General features: G+C 40.0%; 1 protein-coding gene across 4 annotated transcripts in view; it reads right to left on the bottom strand.

Moving 5' to 3' along the window:
* LOC142099303 (uncharacterized) overlaps positions 1–18,920 on the bottom strand; it is a 36,461-nt gene that overhangs the window by 2,777 nt on the left and 14,764 nt on the right. For 3 of the 4 annotated variants that reach the window (XM_075182631.1, XM_075182633.1, XM_075182630.1), the window contains 2 exons: positions 7,995–8,156; positions 7,528–7,587 (listed from right to left, as the gene is read on the bottom strand). In XM_075182631.1, coding sequence (XP_075038732.1) covers positions 7,528–7,587; positions 7,995–8,156 — 222 coding nt within the window. The remainder of the gene's footprint in view (positions 1–7,527; positions 7,588–7,994; positions 8,157–18,920) is intronic. The other variant, XM_075182632.1, reaches the window with a different exon arrangement.

An 18,920-nucleotide genomic window follows, 5' to 3' on the forward strand; every position in this document is an offset into this window, starting at 1 on the left:
TAATAAAGTTATTTTTTACAAAGAAAGGAAGCTAGTATTATACACTATTTCCTTAATTTTATCCTCAGAAGTGGGACTGCTGCTAAAGGGTACAGTCTATACATACAACTATAATAGCATCATTAAAAAATAAAATTAGCAACTGTTTAATTTAATGTGGCTTAAAAAGAAAATGTACTATAATGGTTAGGATCATGTATCTTTCTTTTTAAATATCTAGACTGCATACTGAATCTGTTTGCTTTTACTTTTCTGCAGGCATTTGTTAGTACAGATGTGAAAGACTATACAACTATACATATCTGAAACAAATGCATAAAATCCTAAACTATATATCAAGCACATCAATATCTCCATCTTAAACATTGCGATGTATCTTTGCTTTCTCATCTTTTTTATTTTATTTATCATATGATCTTATTTTTCTTTAAATTCTCACTCCATTTCTATTTGTTATTTAAATAGTTAAAAACACACCATCACATTACAATAATTTACAATATACAGTCAAAACAACATCCTATCTCTAGAACTTTTTGAGCAGATCTGGGCAGACTGTATGGTGTTGCCTCTGCGTGTTCATTTGAAAAAAATGGGGAGGTGAACCCGTCTTCTGTGAGATATATATATATATATATATAATTATATATATTCTTCAAATAGCCCCATATATAGGTTTGCAAAGCTTGGGGCGAACATAGTGCCCATTGATACCCTACTGTACTGCATCCTGAAACCTGTGCAACCGGTATTTAATAAAAACCACTTCGTTCACTACGCTCTCTCTGTGGTCTTATATTGGGAATCCTGATATCCACATTTATATCAAAAACGGTATTTCGTCAACTACAGTTGTTTCAAAATGTTCTTCCTGTAAAGATTGTAAAATATCAATACCTATATAATTTGGTTCATCAAGAATAATGGGCTCTCCTACTATATTCTTTTCTTTAAGCTTTTTGTTTGCAAAATATCTTTCTGCATAAATCGATTGTAAATTTATGGAGATCTACAAATAGTTTAAAAAGGTCTGGTTTACATGCAGGTGAAAATTTCACACCTTTACCAAGGAGTGCTAATTCATGGGGATCAAGTATTTTCTTCGAAAGATCAAAAATACTCCTTTCAATTAAGCATCTTTTTATTTTCTTACGGGCCTTCCTCCAACCACCTCTACATCCTCTACGTCAGATTCTGTATCCCTTCTTCTTTTCGATAACTTGTAATTTCCTTCTTGATACTGATCCCACCTTGCTTCTGGGTATTATTTTTCTGAAAAATTCCTCTTGCCACTTGTCTGTATTTTAGATCTTGTACTTCTGATTGGAGTATCATACTTTTTCTGTAATTCCACTCCAAATCTTAATCTTTTGTTGTGAGTTCTACCTGGGGAGTCATAATTATGTTTTGCTCCCAAGGTCTCAAATTTGTTATGAGAACTGTCTAAGGATTTCAGAGTCTTCCCATTGTCAGACTCAATTTTTGTTTTATCAGAGATCTTCAAAATGTCGTAATTGGTAATGCCTAGAATGGGAGCGATTATTCATTATATGTTACGATCTGCCTCTGGGACTATTTTGGAATCTGTTATGTTACCCTGCAGTACCTGTGGAACACCAGAAGTTCTGCTGTTCTGTCTTTTCTCACTTGCCTCTTCCAGCCTTCCTTGCTGGTCATTAATTTTTCTGAGCCAGTTTATGTTTGTACCTTGGATTGTGAGAGTTTGCAAAATGAAAATTACATATTCATATAAGTAATTATTATGTTATAGCTTTAAAAGAAATTAGTAGATATTGTACTCAGAGTGAGAAAAGAAAAAGATTGAAACTTTGAAAAAATGTAACAAAATATGTTCTCAGAGAACATGGACAACCCAAGGATGGACAGCTGAATGTTCTATGAAAAGTAACATTAAGACTGGTGGTAGAATGCCTGAGAAGATAAAAACATAAGAAAGATTTGTTTAAAACTTACAAATTGCAGAATACGCATAATGTATCATTAGCTTGTTGTTTTCATAATTTACTGTTTTTTAATTGGTTGTTACACTTCTATACCCCTAAAACTTCCAATTGGTTGTTAAGCTTCTATACCCCTAAAAACTGTTATGTATAATTATATGAGTTATTTCTGCAGTAAAATAGTTTCCATTTGGAAACCAGAGACTTGTGTGGTCTCTTATTCTGTGCTCCAATCGATCCTTACTATAGATATTTGACAAACTGCTGACTGACTTATTCAATTACAGGTGGTTATTCTGCTAACATAGGTAAAGAACCCCAACAGGATCACTGCCTGCTTTCTCTGTTTCTGTGGATATCCATGCTTAGCCAGTTCCTGCGTCCTTGTACAGCATTAATCAATCATCTGTATCTCTCCTGGAGGTAACATGACAATTGCATTACTCCTGCTAATCTGCTTGAAAATCTGTTTATACTCTGACCTGGTCTGCATTCATTGCATCACCTGGATGGTTGTTTTCTCAGCAATAAACAGTTCAATATTTTTATCATATGTCTGGCTCCATGGCTATAATTGCAAGACTTAGTTTGTGGAACAGTTTCGTAACATTATATAAGATTGTTGTTTCTTAAAACCTTGACCATTCTCCCGGGAAAAACTCAGATCAAATCTTCTCAACCTATTAGAGGTCCTTACTATCCCCTGATTGTTATTATTACGGTCTCTAATCAGTTTTTTATTTTTAATATTTATTAGGGATCTCTCATACTCCATAAGATCTTTATTTACCTGTCCATATTTTTCCTAAAACCCAGGGTTCCCTTCAAAATTCTTAAGATCTCCTTGAATATTAATTATCTCCTTTTTCTAAAAGATCAATTTGTTTGGTCCCTATATTTCACCAAAAGCTTAATCAAATAAAATGAACAGAGATCTAAAGTTGTGCTCCATTTAGCTGTAAATTCATCATCATCATTAAAAGAATACGATTTAAAAATCCTCAACCCTCTAGATCAGGGGTGTCCAATTTTTTAGCTTCCCTGGGCCACATTGGAAGACGACAAGTTGGTTTGGACCGCACATAAGATACACTAACAATAACGATAGCTGATCATCCAAAAAACCATAGAAAACATAGTTAACATATATATATGAGAGAAAAAGTGATATATATATATATATAACTTTTTTTTCAAATCCCCCTATACTTACCTTTCAATCGCCCTGTTTAAAAAAATCCTCTCTAGTTATTATACTATAATCAATTTTTGTATTGTTTCGATGCAATATCAATAAAGTGCATTTAAGCCAGGCATTGTATATCAGGGTGCCCTGACCAGGCCTGCAGTACCTGACATATACACCACTGTGACTCCAAATTGTGACCCGTTTTGCTAATTACACCACTATGTTAGTTAAGGGATAACAACTTATAATGGGCCAAAGAGAATAATATATAATGCCCCATTAGTATTACAAGTAGAAGTATGTAGCAGGGAGATAAGGTCCATGATGCTCCAGGACCAGGTGACTTTTATGCACTGGTCAGCGTCCCTTGAAATAATAAAAAAAAATCCCCCTTAACTTACCTTTTAATCGGCTTGTTCTCCTGTCCTCTTCTCCAATTCTGTGCTGCTGATTATTCTTCTCGCGCGGGTGACTTCTCTGTGCTACGCTCCGCAATGAATGTTGGGCGTGATGACATCACACCCGACATTCACTGTGAGCGCCTCACGGAGGAGGAGACAAGGGAGGGAGCCGGAGTACCAGCTGACGTGACCGCGTAACCGCAAGGTAAGTATTTTCTTTTCTTTTTTTTGCAGGATTTTTTTTTTCCATTAACAGCGCTGCAACCTTGCAACAACCAAAACTCCTTCTGAGCCACATTTACAGGTGTGCTGGGCTGCATGCGGCCCGCTGGCCGCGGGTTGGACAACCCTGCTCTAGGTATTAGTTTTTCATCCACATATTTTTGTAAAGTTATTCTGTCCCACATATCTTTATTAGTTTCTTTTTGTTCATTTAAACCATTAGAAAAATTATTTTCCATTAGAGGATTTTCTCACCTAGATTTTCTTTCCATGAACCACTTAACAGTCGCCATATTGTGTATCAGAGTATGCAGACCAAAAAATACACAAAAAGAAGAACAATAAATATATATGTATCCAAAAAGGATAAAAAATGGGCGCTTCTGTAAGACTTCAATACAAAATTTTTCTTAACTGTCTATATTTTTCCAATTTATTTAGGGATTGTCACACAACAAATCCCCAGAAAAGCTGCAGTCACCAGTACCAAATTTATTCTAAAGAGTGTTTTTTAATAATCTATTTTGTTTTGAGAATTAATTTGATTTATTAACAATTTGGTATTCAAGTATTGACAATACTTGATCCCCATGAATTAGCACTCCTTGGTAAAGGTTTGAAATATTCACCTGCATGTAAACCAGACCTTCTTAAACTATTTGTAGATCTCAATAAATTTACAAGAGATTTACATAGAAAGAGATATTTTGCAAACAAAAAGCTTAAACAAAATAATATAGTAGGAGAGCCTATTATATTCTTGATGAAACATGTTATATACTTATTCATATTTTAGAATCTTTACAGGAAGAACATTTTGAAACAACTGTAGTTGACAAAATATCTGTTTTGTGATACAAATGTGAGTGCAAAGAATAAAACTTTGAAGAAGCAATCTGAATTCTACCCTTAACAACACAAAACCGGTTTTATTAATGCTTTCTACTCAAGTACTTTAAGTGATTTGAAATCTCTTTGTGAAAAAGCAGGGAAAGAAAAATTGTGTGATAATTTAAGCAGACAGGAGAGAAAGGCCAAAAAGACTTATGAAAGATTCTACTATTATAATAAAACCAGCTGATAAAGGTGGAGGTCTTGTAATTTTGGATAGAGATGATTATGTACAGGAGGCATTGAGACAGTTAAATAATGAAGTTTTATATCAGAAACTTAAATGTGATCCGACTAGCTCTTTTTTTGGTACTTGATCTTGGTATAGCAGATGGGGCAATATCCAGGGATGAGAGAGGTTTTTTGTTCACTTGTTACCCGGTGACCCCCACTTTTTATTATTTACCCAAAATACATAAGTCACTCACTTCACTCCCTGGGAGTCCCATTATTTCTGGTGTTGGGTCCCCCACATCACATTATTTGTCACTATTTGTTGATGCTATATTGCAGACCCACATCGTGACACTTAAATCCTGTATAAAGGATACAACACAATTTTTAAACTCTATATTGTCATTTCAATGTAAAGATATTTATTCTTTTTTAACATGTGACATAGAAACTTTGTATACACATATTCCCCATGAGGGAGTGTAAATGCGGTGAAACATTATTTGGAACAAGATGAGAATTTTGATGTATCATGGTGTGAGTTTGTTTTAGATTGAATTAAATTTATTTTATCACATAATTATTTCCTTTTTGATTCACAGTCTTTGCAAATTCATGGTATGTCAATGGGCACTAGATTCGCCCCAAGCTTTGCAAACCTATATATGGGGCTATTTGAACAACAATACATTTGAAATAGTGGCTATGGGGCGAACCTGGTGTTCTATATAAGGTACATTGATGATTTGTTTTTTATTTGGGAAGGTGACACCTCAGATTAGACTTTTTTCGACAAGCAAATTCCCTACTCAATTTCTTTTTAGATCAAGGCTACCCACAAACACTTTTGAATAAAGCATTTTTGAAAGTGAAAGCAATAAAAAGAGAAACACTATTAGTGAAGAAACAGAAAGCTAATAGTTTTGAGAAAGAAGATATGCTAGATACCAAGGAACATGTTATTTTTATTAGTCAATATAATTCTTACTCTAAGCATATTCAAAATATTATAAAGACTTTTTCAATCCTCAAACATGATAAAACACTGATGACCTCAATCCACAAAGATCCCAAAGTGATTTTTAGAAGGGCTGTGATATTAAAAAAATAGGCTGGTCCCAAGTCATTATAAAAGTATTGAGGAAACTAATAAGAATATTAAGTATCAATCAATAAAAACTAATTGGCTCTCCAGTAAACCTAGTTTTTTTAAATGTGATAAGAAATATTGTATAACATGTTCATTCATTCAAAATAGAAAAACAACTTTTCATTCTTCCACAACAAAAGAGAATTATGAAATTGGGGATTTCATGAATTGCCAGTCCAAATTTGTGATCTACTTATTGGAATGTAAATGTGGTGCTCAATATGTAGTTAGGACCATAAGAACCTTGAATGTGATATTCCTGGAACACAGGAGAAATATTTTAAAAGGTAACTGTACACATAGTTTAGCACAACATTTTATACAAAACCATAACGGCTCCCTAGAGGGGCTTCAAGTGACTAGTATAGAGCACATTAAATCAACTACAAGAGGTGGAGACAGATTTGCTTCCCTCTGCAAGAGCTGTGCCAAGCTCTACATACATACATCTCCCTAATTCACGGAGCAGCCGAGTTCAGCTTTACTAACTTTAGTTCCTGTTTAATGTGAAATCGCAAAGTGGATCCCATTGTTAACATCGTTAGTTTGGAATACTCCTCTCAATCCTTTGATCAGCATTTGATTTCATAACAACGTAGTTGATTAGTGAAAAGTTTAGAGATCTAAAGGTTGAAAGTTTGAATCCCAAACATGTAATAGTTATTTGAAGCATTGTTACAATGTACAAGATGACTATGACCTACTAGTGCACTGTAGATCCAATGATACTATTAAATAGCACATTGGGTTCCTTATTGGAATAAATTGGACCTTTAATTATTTTTAATTAAGTATTTTTAACCATTTCTGATTATTGTGTATATATCTTTTGCATGCATTTTACATGAATTAAATTGTTATATGTGGATTAATAAATCTGTGGTGGTATGATTTACTTGCTATAAGAGTTTTGCGCTTTTCTTAACTGTCTATATTTTTCCAAAAACATAATAAGCACCAAAATACCACATTTTGCTTGTATACTTGAAGTTAGACTGTGCCAAACTTTACCCATCTCTGCACTACAATTTGAAGCGTTTAAGATTTCAACCTGCATTACTCATGCCCAGCCTTCCCCAACATACAAATGACAAATTATTGTATTAACGTCAATTGCTCTTTTCCGCAAGTCCCTTTGCATCTTGCAATTTCTCTACTAATTTCTTGAATTCATTATAGGCTAAGTTTGTGTTTAACAATCACATTTGTCTTATAGAATAAGTATATTTCAGTTACGTTTTTTATCCTAAATTCTAGTGGTTTGCTTTCCTCCTGTGATCGCACCTTGCAATCAAGTGATGGGTTACTTAAACTATTGTAAATTGTTTACAGGTGGTACATGTGCCTTGAAATATCACAGTTTCTGAGATATTTGGAGAGTAGCATTTAAAGAATTTTAGCAGTACCTGCTTTTTGGCAACCATACATTGTAAGGAGCTAATTTACCAGAGAAAATGGTTCTGCAACCCAAAATCTACCTGTATATAATTTTTTTGTTACATAGGCATCATAGCACTAAATTAAAAAGTCAAGGCTTACCTGAAAGCAGTTTGCCAATAGCTCCAAGATTCCAATTAGAATAAACAAGAAAATGGCGGCCTAGGACAAATCATAAAAGTTAAACATTATTTTCTTTCAAATGGATATATAAATAAATATATCCTATTTGCTTAAGCAGTTGGCCAAATTTAATAAACAGATACCTCCCTAAAAAAAAAGGTAAGTGGTATACTCCATTTAAATTGTTAAGAATTTGTTTTTATTTCAAGAGGGTGCAAAGTGAGTGAAGGTGTCATACGGAGGGGGCTTGGTATAATAAAGTGAGCCTGAGCTTGACAAGTGACTACATGTGATTTACGTGATTAATACTGCACTTTCATGAAGAATGGTCAAGTTGGCAGTATACAGTATAGTCAAAGTAAATCTGGAAGGCACTGTAAACAGAAAAAATAATTTGATCTATTTTGTGGTTTAGACAGCAAGGTAAAGCTCAGAAATGCACTTACAATCTGATGACTCAAAGAGCAAAGCAGAGGAACATGTACAGGCTGTTCCCCACCAGCCAGTAGATACAGGTTAACCTGGACCATCTTGTTGGATAAAATTGTAAAAAAGGGAGTGATTGCAGCGCTAATGGATTTCCTATTATACAGAAGCACAGGAATGAACTGTGGATGTAAAGGGAGAAAGTAATTTCAACCTTACTGGGTTCCCAAAATAAAACAGAATTCACAAAACCTGTTGGTTATTATATTCTTCTGGACCATCTTGCGTTAAAACTACAAAGCTTCAAAGTTGGACTATTTCAGCACGAGAGTAAATAAAGAGAAAATAAACAAGTAGTTAAAAAGCTGCAAATGAATTAAGTAATTAGAACAATGAGATCAGTTAGTATAGAAAACAACAATCATCTACAGTAAAATGATCATACAATACCAAACAAAAATAGAATACATGATGCCCCTAACAATGGCCAGATCCCCTTTTTACAGAAGGTATTTGCCTTGTGAATAAACATGCCGAAAGTCACTTGCTCATGGGGGGCGATATGCTTTATTACTCAAAGAACATTCTCTTTTAGACGCGTGGCGGGTGGTTAATGTCACTGACAGAGGATACACTTTCTACTCATCCTCATGGGATATACACCCGAATAGACTATTTCCTAGTAGACTCTTGACTTGCTACAAAACTTATTGGAGCCAGGTTTCACCCGTTCACTTTGACAGATCATATGGGAGTATCCCTCCAACAAGATATAGCAAATCTCCCCAAACGATGCCAGACATGGAGATTAGACAACACCCTCACTGCTCAGCCCCATGACATGCCTAGAACTAACAGAGGCACTTACAAACTTCTTTGCCCTAAATGAGACTCCCTTCCATGGTCTGGGAGGCACACAAGGCCACTAGTCGTGGATGACTTATTAGTATAGCAGCTGTTTGACATAGGGAGGGAACAGGAAAGGGGTGAGAAGGGAGAGGAGTCGAGTTTCTAATACAGCTATCTGTTCCCATTCAACATCAGGGTTCACTAGATCCATCACACCTGCGGAAACTGATAGTGAGGTGCCAGCTCAATGTGGTCTTATCTAAAAAAAATAGCCCATAACCTTAAAGTACCCAACAAAGCTTTTACGGAAAGCGCAATAAGGCAGACTCCCTCCTGGCCCGGAGGCTGCAACAGAGGTGCACACGCAATGCGATTTCTTCTATTAAAAATTCTCAAGGACAACTAACATATAACCCAAATTTGATACTTAAACAATTCTAAACCTAGTACTCCTCACTTTATGATTTGAACGCCTAAGACCCGCCACCCCCCGCCCTGGAATGGAGGATATGCACTTATTTGCACTCCTGCAATCTTCCACAGCTCACTGACTCAACTATCAAATTTCTTAGCTCCGATATAACAGAGGAGGAAACCATCAAGTCCTATGCAGCATGAAGGTTGCCTCTGCTCTGGGCCCGGACGGTTTCCCAGCTAAATACTACTAAAAATTTGCTGGTGTCCTTAGCCCTAAGATTACCTTTTGGATTAATTAAATTTTTGGTGGGGGCCACCTTTGACCCAGCCACAACCCGAGCCTGGATCACTGTCATAACGAAAGAGAAAAAAAGACCCTTCTGTTTGTAGTAGTTATCACCCCATTTCATTACTAAACATAAATCTGAAGATATACGCTAAAGTCCTCGCAAACAGAGTAAATTACGTACGCCCGAAACTAGTACATCCCAATCAGGTTGGATTCGTCCCAGAACACCAGTGTGCGGACTATACTAGACAGACCATAGACCTTATCCACCTCATTAACAAACACAAACAAACCTCCCTCCTCTTTTCCCTAGACACTGAGAAGGCGCTTGACCGAGTTGTCTGGCCCTTCATGGTGAAGACCCTTACCGCCTATGGTTTCCAAGATCGTTTCCTCATCGGGGGATCGGCCTTATATTACAATCCCACTGCCTCGGTCCAGGTGAGCGGCTGCTCCTCTCCCTCTTTCCCCATCTGAAACAGGACCTGACAGGCTTGTCCTCTTTCCCCTCTCTTCTTTGCATTAGTCAAAAAAACAAAAATACACCTAAACCCTGAAATCACCGGTATACAATTGCCCTCTAGCAGCCACAAGATTGTTCTCTACGCAGATGACATTCTCCTTACTACCACTAAATCCTTAACTTCCCTCCCTAATCTATTTCAGGAACTCCACACCTTCTCCACATTTTCAAATTTTAAAGTCAATACCTCTAAAATAGACATCCTGGTTTTCCACATCCCTCCTAAACTGAAAAAACTTTTGGAGCTATATTTTCATTTTCAGTGGAACTCCGACCACATAAGGTATCTGGGTATAGCACTAACCAGAAAGGTGGAAAATCTCAATTGAGCTAAATATGCCCCACTCATAGCTTGTATTAAAAGAGACTTGACATTCTTGGACAAACTCATGATATCTTGAGTGGGACAGATCACATCAGTGAAGATGAATTTGCTTCCTAGACTACTATACCTCTTTCACACTCTCTCCATTAGGGTCCCCTCCATAACCCTCAAAATGTTGCAGATCTCTTTAATGTGCTTTATCTGGTCAAACAAGAGACCTAGGATTTCCCACCGTATCCTCCAGGGTTCCCCCATGGCAGATGCCCTCAACATCCCCAATCTTCTCAATTATTACTATGTGACTCGATTAGGGCAATGGCATTCCTCAGCTAAAACAAGGACCTGGTTGATATAGAATTAGACCTACTGGAGGGATCAATGATTTGCTCTATTCTCTGGCTTCCTACCACACAATGCCCAGCCCCTGCTCGATCTCATCCAGTGGTTGCCCTTTCCCTCTCAATTTGGGCCCAATGTAATAGAATGGCCTCTCTCTCTCATGCCCCCTTGATTTTGATACCCCTCTGGTCCAACCCCACCTTTAGGCCTGGCCTCTCCTGTCCTATGTATAACAAGTGGGCAGGTGGGGGGAAAACTGTTATTTTTAAATCATATCACCAGGTCTGCATCCTTCCACAGTTTTCAGACCTGGCAAAATGCTGTAGGTTTACAAGGGGACAGTTCCATCAATATTTGCAGATCAGGATCTCTGAACAACTTCACTTTGCTCCCACCTGGATCTTAGGCACCAGAACGAGATCCTAATTAATACCATCGGATAGCGGTAGTACCAAAGTCTCACCAGACCAATTTATATCTGGATCCTGGTCTACAATATCCTTTATCTGATCGCCTAATGGTTTTGGCGCGAAAGTCCTGGCCGAGCTTGGGAGAAAGCTAAACTAAACAGCATTGCACTTTACACTTGCTCTGGGCTGTTGTCTCATTTTAGCTATACCCCTACCCGTTAGACCTCTTTTCTGTCCAGGGAGATTCTGAGAGAACGGAGTGAGGTGTAATGGAGGCTGTTAAGACCTGGTGCCCCCGCCGCCTTTACTCTCACGGAGCCTCACTGACCTGTGAATCGGCAAAACTGTGCAGACCTATCTGCTGAGTGGAGGGATCGGGCTCAGAAGCTGTGCCATCAGTGACATCTATCAGCCCAGGTGTGAGAGGTACAGGTGTGATCATCATAGCTCCGTGGAGATGCAGATATAGACAGCGGTATCTTGCTTCACCCCTCAACCCATTACTGGCTCACTTGGGAAGATATTAAAGCGAGGTCAGTAACACAGCACTAACCTGATGCTTCATCAGAACTGTGGTTCTCATATAAGAATCCCTCTTGCTGTTACCTCTGCTCCAGATAGTCATTTCACACTGAGCTTTGAACCTCCAAGTGGCTTGAAACATCCCCGTCAACACAGATTGCTCAATAAGGCAGTGCACGCAAGTGTCCACTTGCAATCAGTACCAAAATTATATACAGAGTTCTGGTGGCACTTTTGCTTAATTTGCTTGAAGCCTGCATAAGCAAAATAATCCTAGACAATAAGAGGTTAATTCCAGCAAGAAATTCAAATTCTTTATATAGCTCCATGCGAGAAGAGATCTGCTCTCTATCTCCATCTAGTGGCTGATTTTCATATTGCACTCCACAGTAAAACTCAAGCATACTGCATAGCATCTGAAATTTATGTGACTGACATATAGATAAACTGTGCTATTCTTCCAAGTGGGCACTTGATGCATTATGTGTGCCATGCAGTAAAAACGGATCCACCTTATTAGATATGGCTGAATAACACGTCCCCCCTGGGGGAAAGGGGTTTGGGGTGTCGCAGGACCAGGCTTCCTATGTAAAGCAACATCTGAACGCATATTGTGAATTAATGATTATGCAAGGGGATTAAATGGGGAAGAATAACAAAACTCCTTTAAAGAAAACTTAAAAAAAAGTGAAAGAAACCACGACACAAGTAGCTTTTCACCAGCTCTTTTCTAGTAAAGCTTCTTTAGCTACTACTCCAGATTCATCTCAACCAACTGGTTCCAATATGCCGGGGTCATCACAAGTGTCGCCCTCTAGATCGGTCTCAACCATACATGACAAGAGTGACCTGGAGGAAATCTTAGCACATTTAAAAACTTTACCCACTAAATCAGATTTCCAGGCACTTGAAACTAAAATACAAGAGACCCTTCAGTCTCAGTTGGCCTCATTCAAAGCTGACCTCACTCAGGTGGCCGATAGGGTGATCTCCTTGGAGGAAAGCAAGGAGGCGATGGACTCCCGTATTGACAAACTCCAAGATCTTGTCATGCACCAGGCAAAAGATGCTACCGAGTTTTGTAAGAGACTAGATGACATCGACAACAGAGGGAGAAGAAATAATCTTAGAATCAGAGGAGTACCAGAAGATGTTCCCCCTCAAGGCATCATAGATGCACTAACTAAGATTTTCAATGAACTCTTGGAAGCAGATCCAAATGAGCAAATTATATTTGATAGGGTCCATAGAGCCTTGCGGCCAAGAGGTGCACAGTCTGACAAGCCCCGCGACATCATTTGTAGACTTCACTACTATACAGTGAAAGAAGCAATATTAAGAAAAGCTTGAAGCCTTTCAAGTCTAATATTCAATGGTCATGAGATTCAGATATTTCAAGACCTGTCGTGGTCCACCCTGCAACAAAGGAGGCCATTGAAAACCCTCACTGATGAACTTAAGAAATGCTCCATAAGATTTCGCTGGGGGTTTCCCTTGAGTATCCAAGTGAATCTAGAGGGTAAAGTTTTCACTCTTCACAACCATTCGGAAATCGATTCATTTTGTGAAAGTCTTAACCTTCCCAAACTATCCATTCCGGATTGGCAGAATCCAACATCTTTGCTGCCATCACTCCCTTCAGCAAGTCAAAAAACCTGGCACAAGGTTTCGAGAAATAGAAGATCTCGCCCATTGGACATTCCTGAAGATCAAGAAGGGACTTGAAATGAGGGTCTGTGGTAATGACGCCACTTTCTACAATGCATATATGCTTCAATATCTTATGTAGCTTCACATATGTTGACCTAGACTCTAAGTTGACAAACATAGGTCACAGGTATTTTTTCTAGACCATTATATAGGCGACCTTAGGCCTATTCTTGGAAGTTTCTTCCTTTCTGTTACAGGTTAAGTACTCACCTGCCATTATATGTTTACTCTATTTAAATTGTACCTAGATATGTTAGGTTAACATTGCCCCCACCCTTTTTATTGTTGCCTTGAAATGGTTATAGATCTAGGTTATAGTTTGACAGAGAAAATGGTTCCCCCTTCCCTTTTTTCCACATTTTCATATGTGCATATTCTATGCACTTGGTATATTTTAGCTTTTAAATATACAGTTGCTTCATACGTACTATACAAGCAGTTTATTTTATATTCCTCTGCTCCTTTAAATACACTAATGCCTGGTTGGTGTTGCCCCGACACCCCCCCTTACCCCACTTATCTCCGTCCTGTAAAATTTGTCCAGAGGGTCTGATATCTTACTCCTCTGGTATATGTGACGGTTGTTTCTAATCTCAATTACTACAGATTCTTTGTAATTGTAGTTGTACTGATTTGTAATTGTAATGACTTCCATGTTTTTTTTATGTCTCATTTGTCTATGTCTTTATCCCTCCTTTCCCCCCCCCTTTCCTCTTTCCTCCACCCATTGAAGCTCTATTTCAGATTTACCCTGAGGAAAAATGGTCGTTACCATGTGAATTCTTCTACCAAAATCCTGAAAAGCCCGAAACAATGATGCTCTCTCCAAAAAGATTCGACAATGGATAAGTTAAAAATTATTTCCACGAATGTTAGGGGTTTAAATGTTCCGCAGAAGAGATCTAGCCTATTACACACACTTCTTATAGACAGGGTGGATGTAGCTTTTGTACAAGAAACCCATTTTAAGAAAGTTATAGCTCCGAAATTTTGTAACTGCCATTACCCAACTGGTGTTTTTAATAATTATTCCTCGAATAAGACGAGAGGAGTAGCGATTCCGTTTGCTAAACGCCTCAGACTAACGGAACTTTCCAAGACCATTCTAGAAGAAGGTAGGGTCCTAATGGTTAAAGTTAGGATTTCCAACCAATTATTTACCTTTGTCAACATATATGCACCAAATAGTTCCCAGGCTTCTTTCATAACTAGAACCCTGTCTCGAATTGGGGATCAACTTGAGGGTGTGGTGGTATTAAGTGGGGATTTGAATTGGGCTTTGACTCCTCAGATAGACTCATCCCCGAGGACGTCCCTGAAGGATGCTCGTAGGGTCAGAAGGGAGTTCCATGACCACCAGCTGGCTGACGTTTGGCGTATTTTCCACCCTTCCGATAGGGATAATACCTTTTTCTCACATCCCCACTCCTCATACTCTCGGATTGATTATCTTTTTATTAATCACAAGTTTCTTGAATGGGTTGATGACTCGTGGATAGGACAAGTGACAGACTCCGATCACGCTCCGGTTTATATGATTATCAATATGGCTGTTCCCCATCCCAGACAATGGATGTGGAAGTTTAATGAATTACTTTTACAAGATAATTATTGTAAAGCCCAATTAGAGTCTTCTCTTGATGAATATATATCTATAAATAATAATGGCGAGACTTCTAAGTTAGTGGTGTGGGAGGCTCACAAATGTTTTATTCGGGGTAAGTGTATACAGCTGGGTAGTTTTCTTAAAAAACAGAAGACGGAGGTCAGGGATGCCCTCCTTTTAGACATTAAAAAATTAGAGACTGATCCTGTCACTCACCGGACTGTGAGTGCTTCTTCCCGGACTATTAGGAACCGTGGACGTCCTCTATCCTGAGGGACTGCGCATGCGCAGCCCTTTCCAAACCTTCAGTGTATGTTCCTTTAACTTAATTGGCAGATCAGGCAACCTCCCTATATTAAGCACCTGTGGTCAACACCACGTTGCCTGATCTTGGAGTCTCATTCCCCATGAGTCTCTGAAGGTGTTCCTGTGTTTCCTCGTTTATTCAGCCCAGCTGATTCCTGTGGTTTCCAAACCACTTCTACCTCTGTGGTTTCCAAACCACTTCTACTACTGTGGTTCCCATACCACTTCTACCATCTACTGTATCATCGTGACTGTGAGCTGATTCCTATCCGCTGCCTCCGTGCACTACAGTCTTCTAATCACTTCAACTCTACCATGTATCATTGGGACTGTTAGCTGATGCCTATCCGCTGCCTCCGTGCACTACAGTCCTTCATCCACATCCACTCACCTGTTCATGATTGTGACTGCCAGCTGATTCCTATCCGCTGCCTCCGTGCACTACAGGCTTCAACCTGCAACTCGTCTGTGTTTCATCATCGTGACTGTTTGGCTGATTCCTATCCGCTGCCTCCGTGCACTACAGGCTTCAACCTGCAACTCGTCTGTGTTTCATCATCGTGACTGTTTGGCTGATTCCTATCCGCTGCCTCCGTGCACTACAGTCTTCAACCTGCAACTCGTCTGTGTTTCATCATCGTGACTGCTAGCTGATTCCTATCCGCTGCCTCCGTGCACTACAGTCTTCAACCTGCAACCCGTCTGTGTTTCATCGTGACTGTTTAGCTGATTCCTATCCGCTGCCTCTGTGCGCTTCAGTCTTCAGTCCTTGTCAACTCTCCCGTGTTTCCTTGAGTCTGCTGCCACTATTGCTACCCGCTACTCTCCGTGATCAACTGTTCCAGTTCAACTCTGCTCTGGTGTCCCATCGTTACTGCACCTGCTGGTTGCTATTGGCCACCTCCGTGTTCCCGCAGAGACCCGCTGCTGTTACTTCTCAGCGCTACGCATCCATCTACTGCTGATCCGCTCTCCACGCCTTCCTGGGTTCCCTGCTGGTCTACCTACCTGTGCGCTGCACCTGCTAGACCACCGCTTCACCCATCCAGGGACTTTGCATCCTGCCGGCCTCCTGCCGTTCAGGTATCTCTGCACTTCTGTCTGACTGCCTTCTCCTGAACCACGGTATGCATACTTCCCATTGACTGTGCTGTGTATTGCATACCTTGCTGGACTGTGTTGGTTCTCCTCTGGAGTGTACTATCCGCTGAGTCTATTGCCATCATTGACTGTGTTATCTCATGCTGGATTACTTCAAGAGACTTTCTATATTGGCAGTGTTGTTCAGTCATTTATACATTTATATTGTGCATATTACTGTGGATCAAAGTCAAGGTGCCCGTGTATATATTGTGTTGCAGTCTCTCCCCGTGCACCTCCTCACATATATATTCAGTGGTACAACTTGCTAGTGGCAGACCACTGACCCCTGTTTCCAGTTTCACCTGCTCCAGTATCCTCTCACATAGCAGTGGTACAACTTGCTAACGCAGACCACTGACTCCCCGGATACCTCCACTTGGATTCCATTCCTTCACTCAGACAGCGGTACAACTTGCTATCCGCAGACCGCTGACTCTCATCACCTCCTCGTTTCTGTTGGACATTCCTCCTCACTATAGCAGTGGTACAACTTGCTACCGCAGACCACTGACTACCTTCACGTGTCCTTTGTCCATACAGTTCCTCGTGTATTACTACCTCCATATTGCCAGTGCTGCTAGTCATAGACTTTCCTGAGCATCTCATCATCTGCTATTTCCTGTTCCGTGATCACCCTGCTACCAGAGTACCATATTACCACCTATACTGCTCTGGTAAGACTATCACCTGGTGATCCCTGGGTAAAGACTCCTAGTGCCCGTGACAGTAAGATCAGGCCATGACAGACCCAGATACGGAACCTACCGCTAAAGAGATGCTGCAGCATCTGGTCAGCCGTGTGGAGCAACAGGATGCTCGCCAACAGCTGTTACTTCAATGTTACCAATCATTAACCTCCCAAGGAACATCTGGACAGACTGTTACAGCTAATATTGAAGCTCCTGTGCTTTCCTCCGTTTCCCCAGTGCCATCCCAGGTGTCTACAGCTCCTACGCTTCACCTGCCTACTCCGTCAAAATATGACGGGGACCCCAAAACTTGTAGAGGTTTCCTTAACCAATGTTCAGTCCATTTTGAACTCCAACCTCAAAATTTTTCTACCCATCGTTCCAGAGTGGCCTATCTTATCTCATTGTTTTCGGGACAAGCCCTGGCTTGGGCCTCCCCCCTGTGGGAAAGAAACGATCCAATTCTACAAGATAGTGCCAAATTCATTTCCACGTTCCGAAGTGTGTTCGATGAACCAGGTCGTGTGACCTCCGCTGCTTCCAGCATTCTTCGTTTGCGACAAGGCTCCCATACAGTAGGACAGTATGTCATTCAATTTAGGATCTTAGCCTCTGAACTTCAGTGGAACACTGAAGCATTAGTTGCCGCCTTCTGGCAGGGGCTCTCCGATAAAATTAAAGATGCACTGACTACCCAAGAGCTTCCTTCGTCACTAGAAGATTTGATCTCTCTTTGCCATCGTGTAGATATGAGATTTCGTGAGAGAGAGTCTGAGAAAACAACAGCTGTCAAAGCACCTCTTCGTTTAAACCCTCAATTTCGTCCAGCTCCATCCTCTGTGATTCCCATGGAGATAGGACGTTCCAAATTATCTTCAGAGGAAAGGAAACGAAGAGTAAAGAATAGACTCTGTATCTATTGTGCTGATTCCACGCATATGCTCAGCTCTTGCCCTAAGAGATCGGGAAATGCCAGGCCCTAACTAGTTCTGGAGAGGTGAAGTTAGGGTCCCTGGAGTCCTCTCCATTGTCTATGAAATCTAAAGTCTGCGCTTTTGATGTTACGATTTCCTTTGCTACCAAATCCTTTGAGTCACAGGCATTGATTGATTCCGGAGCAGCAGGAAATTTCATTTCTAAATCACTAGTGAATCAATGGTCCCTACCAGTGATCACTTTAAAAACACCCATTACTGTGACGGCTATAGATGGATCACGCCTCATCAATGGTCTCATCACCCAGAGTACGTCTCCAGTAACCCTTCAGATTGGTGTACTACACCATGAAGAAATTTCGTTTTTAATTCTTCCAGTTACGACAAGTCCGATTGTCTTAGGCCTTCCATGGCTTCAGTGTCACTCTCCCCAGATTGACTGGCGCACCCCTCAAGTTACGTCTTGGGGGTCTGAATGTCACCATCGTTGTCTCTCTCAAGTTATTCCTCTTAAAGTACAGCGATCTTCCATCTCATCTTCCTCCCCGGGACTCCCTCCTCAGTATGCTTCATTTGCCGATGTGTTTGATAAAGCTCAGTCTGAACGTCTTCCTCCTCATCGTTCTTGGGATTGTCCGATCGACCTTCTACCTGGCAAGACTCCTCCCAGGGGTCGGGTCTATCCTCTCTCGTTACCTGAAACTCAAGCCACATCTGAGTACATACAGGAGAATCTCCAGCGTGGGTTCATTCGACCTTCCACCTCTCCCGCTGGAGCTGGGTTCTTCTTCGTCAAAAAGAAGGATGGATCATTACGCCCTTGTATAGATTTTCGTGGACTCAACGCCATTACTATCAAGAATCGGTATCCCATTCCGCTGAT

The sequence above is a fragment of the Mixophyes fleayi genome, chromosome 8 (assembly GCF_038048845.1).
Source record: "Mixophyes fleayi isolate aMixFle1 chromosome 8, aMixFle1.hap1, whole genome shotgun sequence".
NCBI lineage: Eukaryota > Metazoa > Chordata > Amphibia > Anura > Limnodynastidae > Mixophyes > Mixophyes fleayi.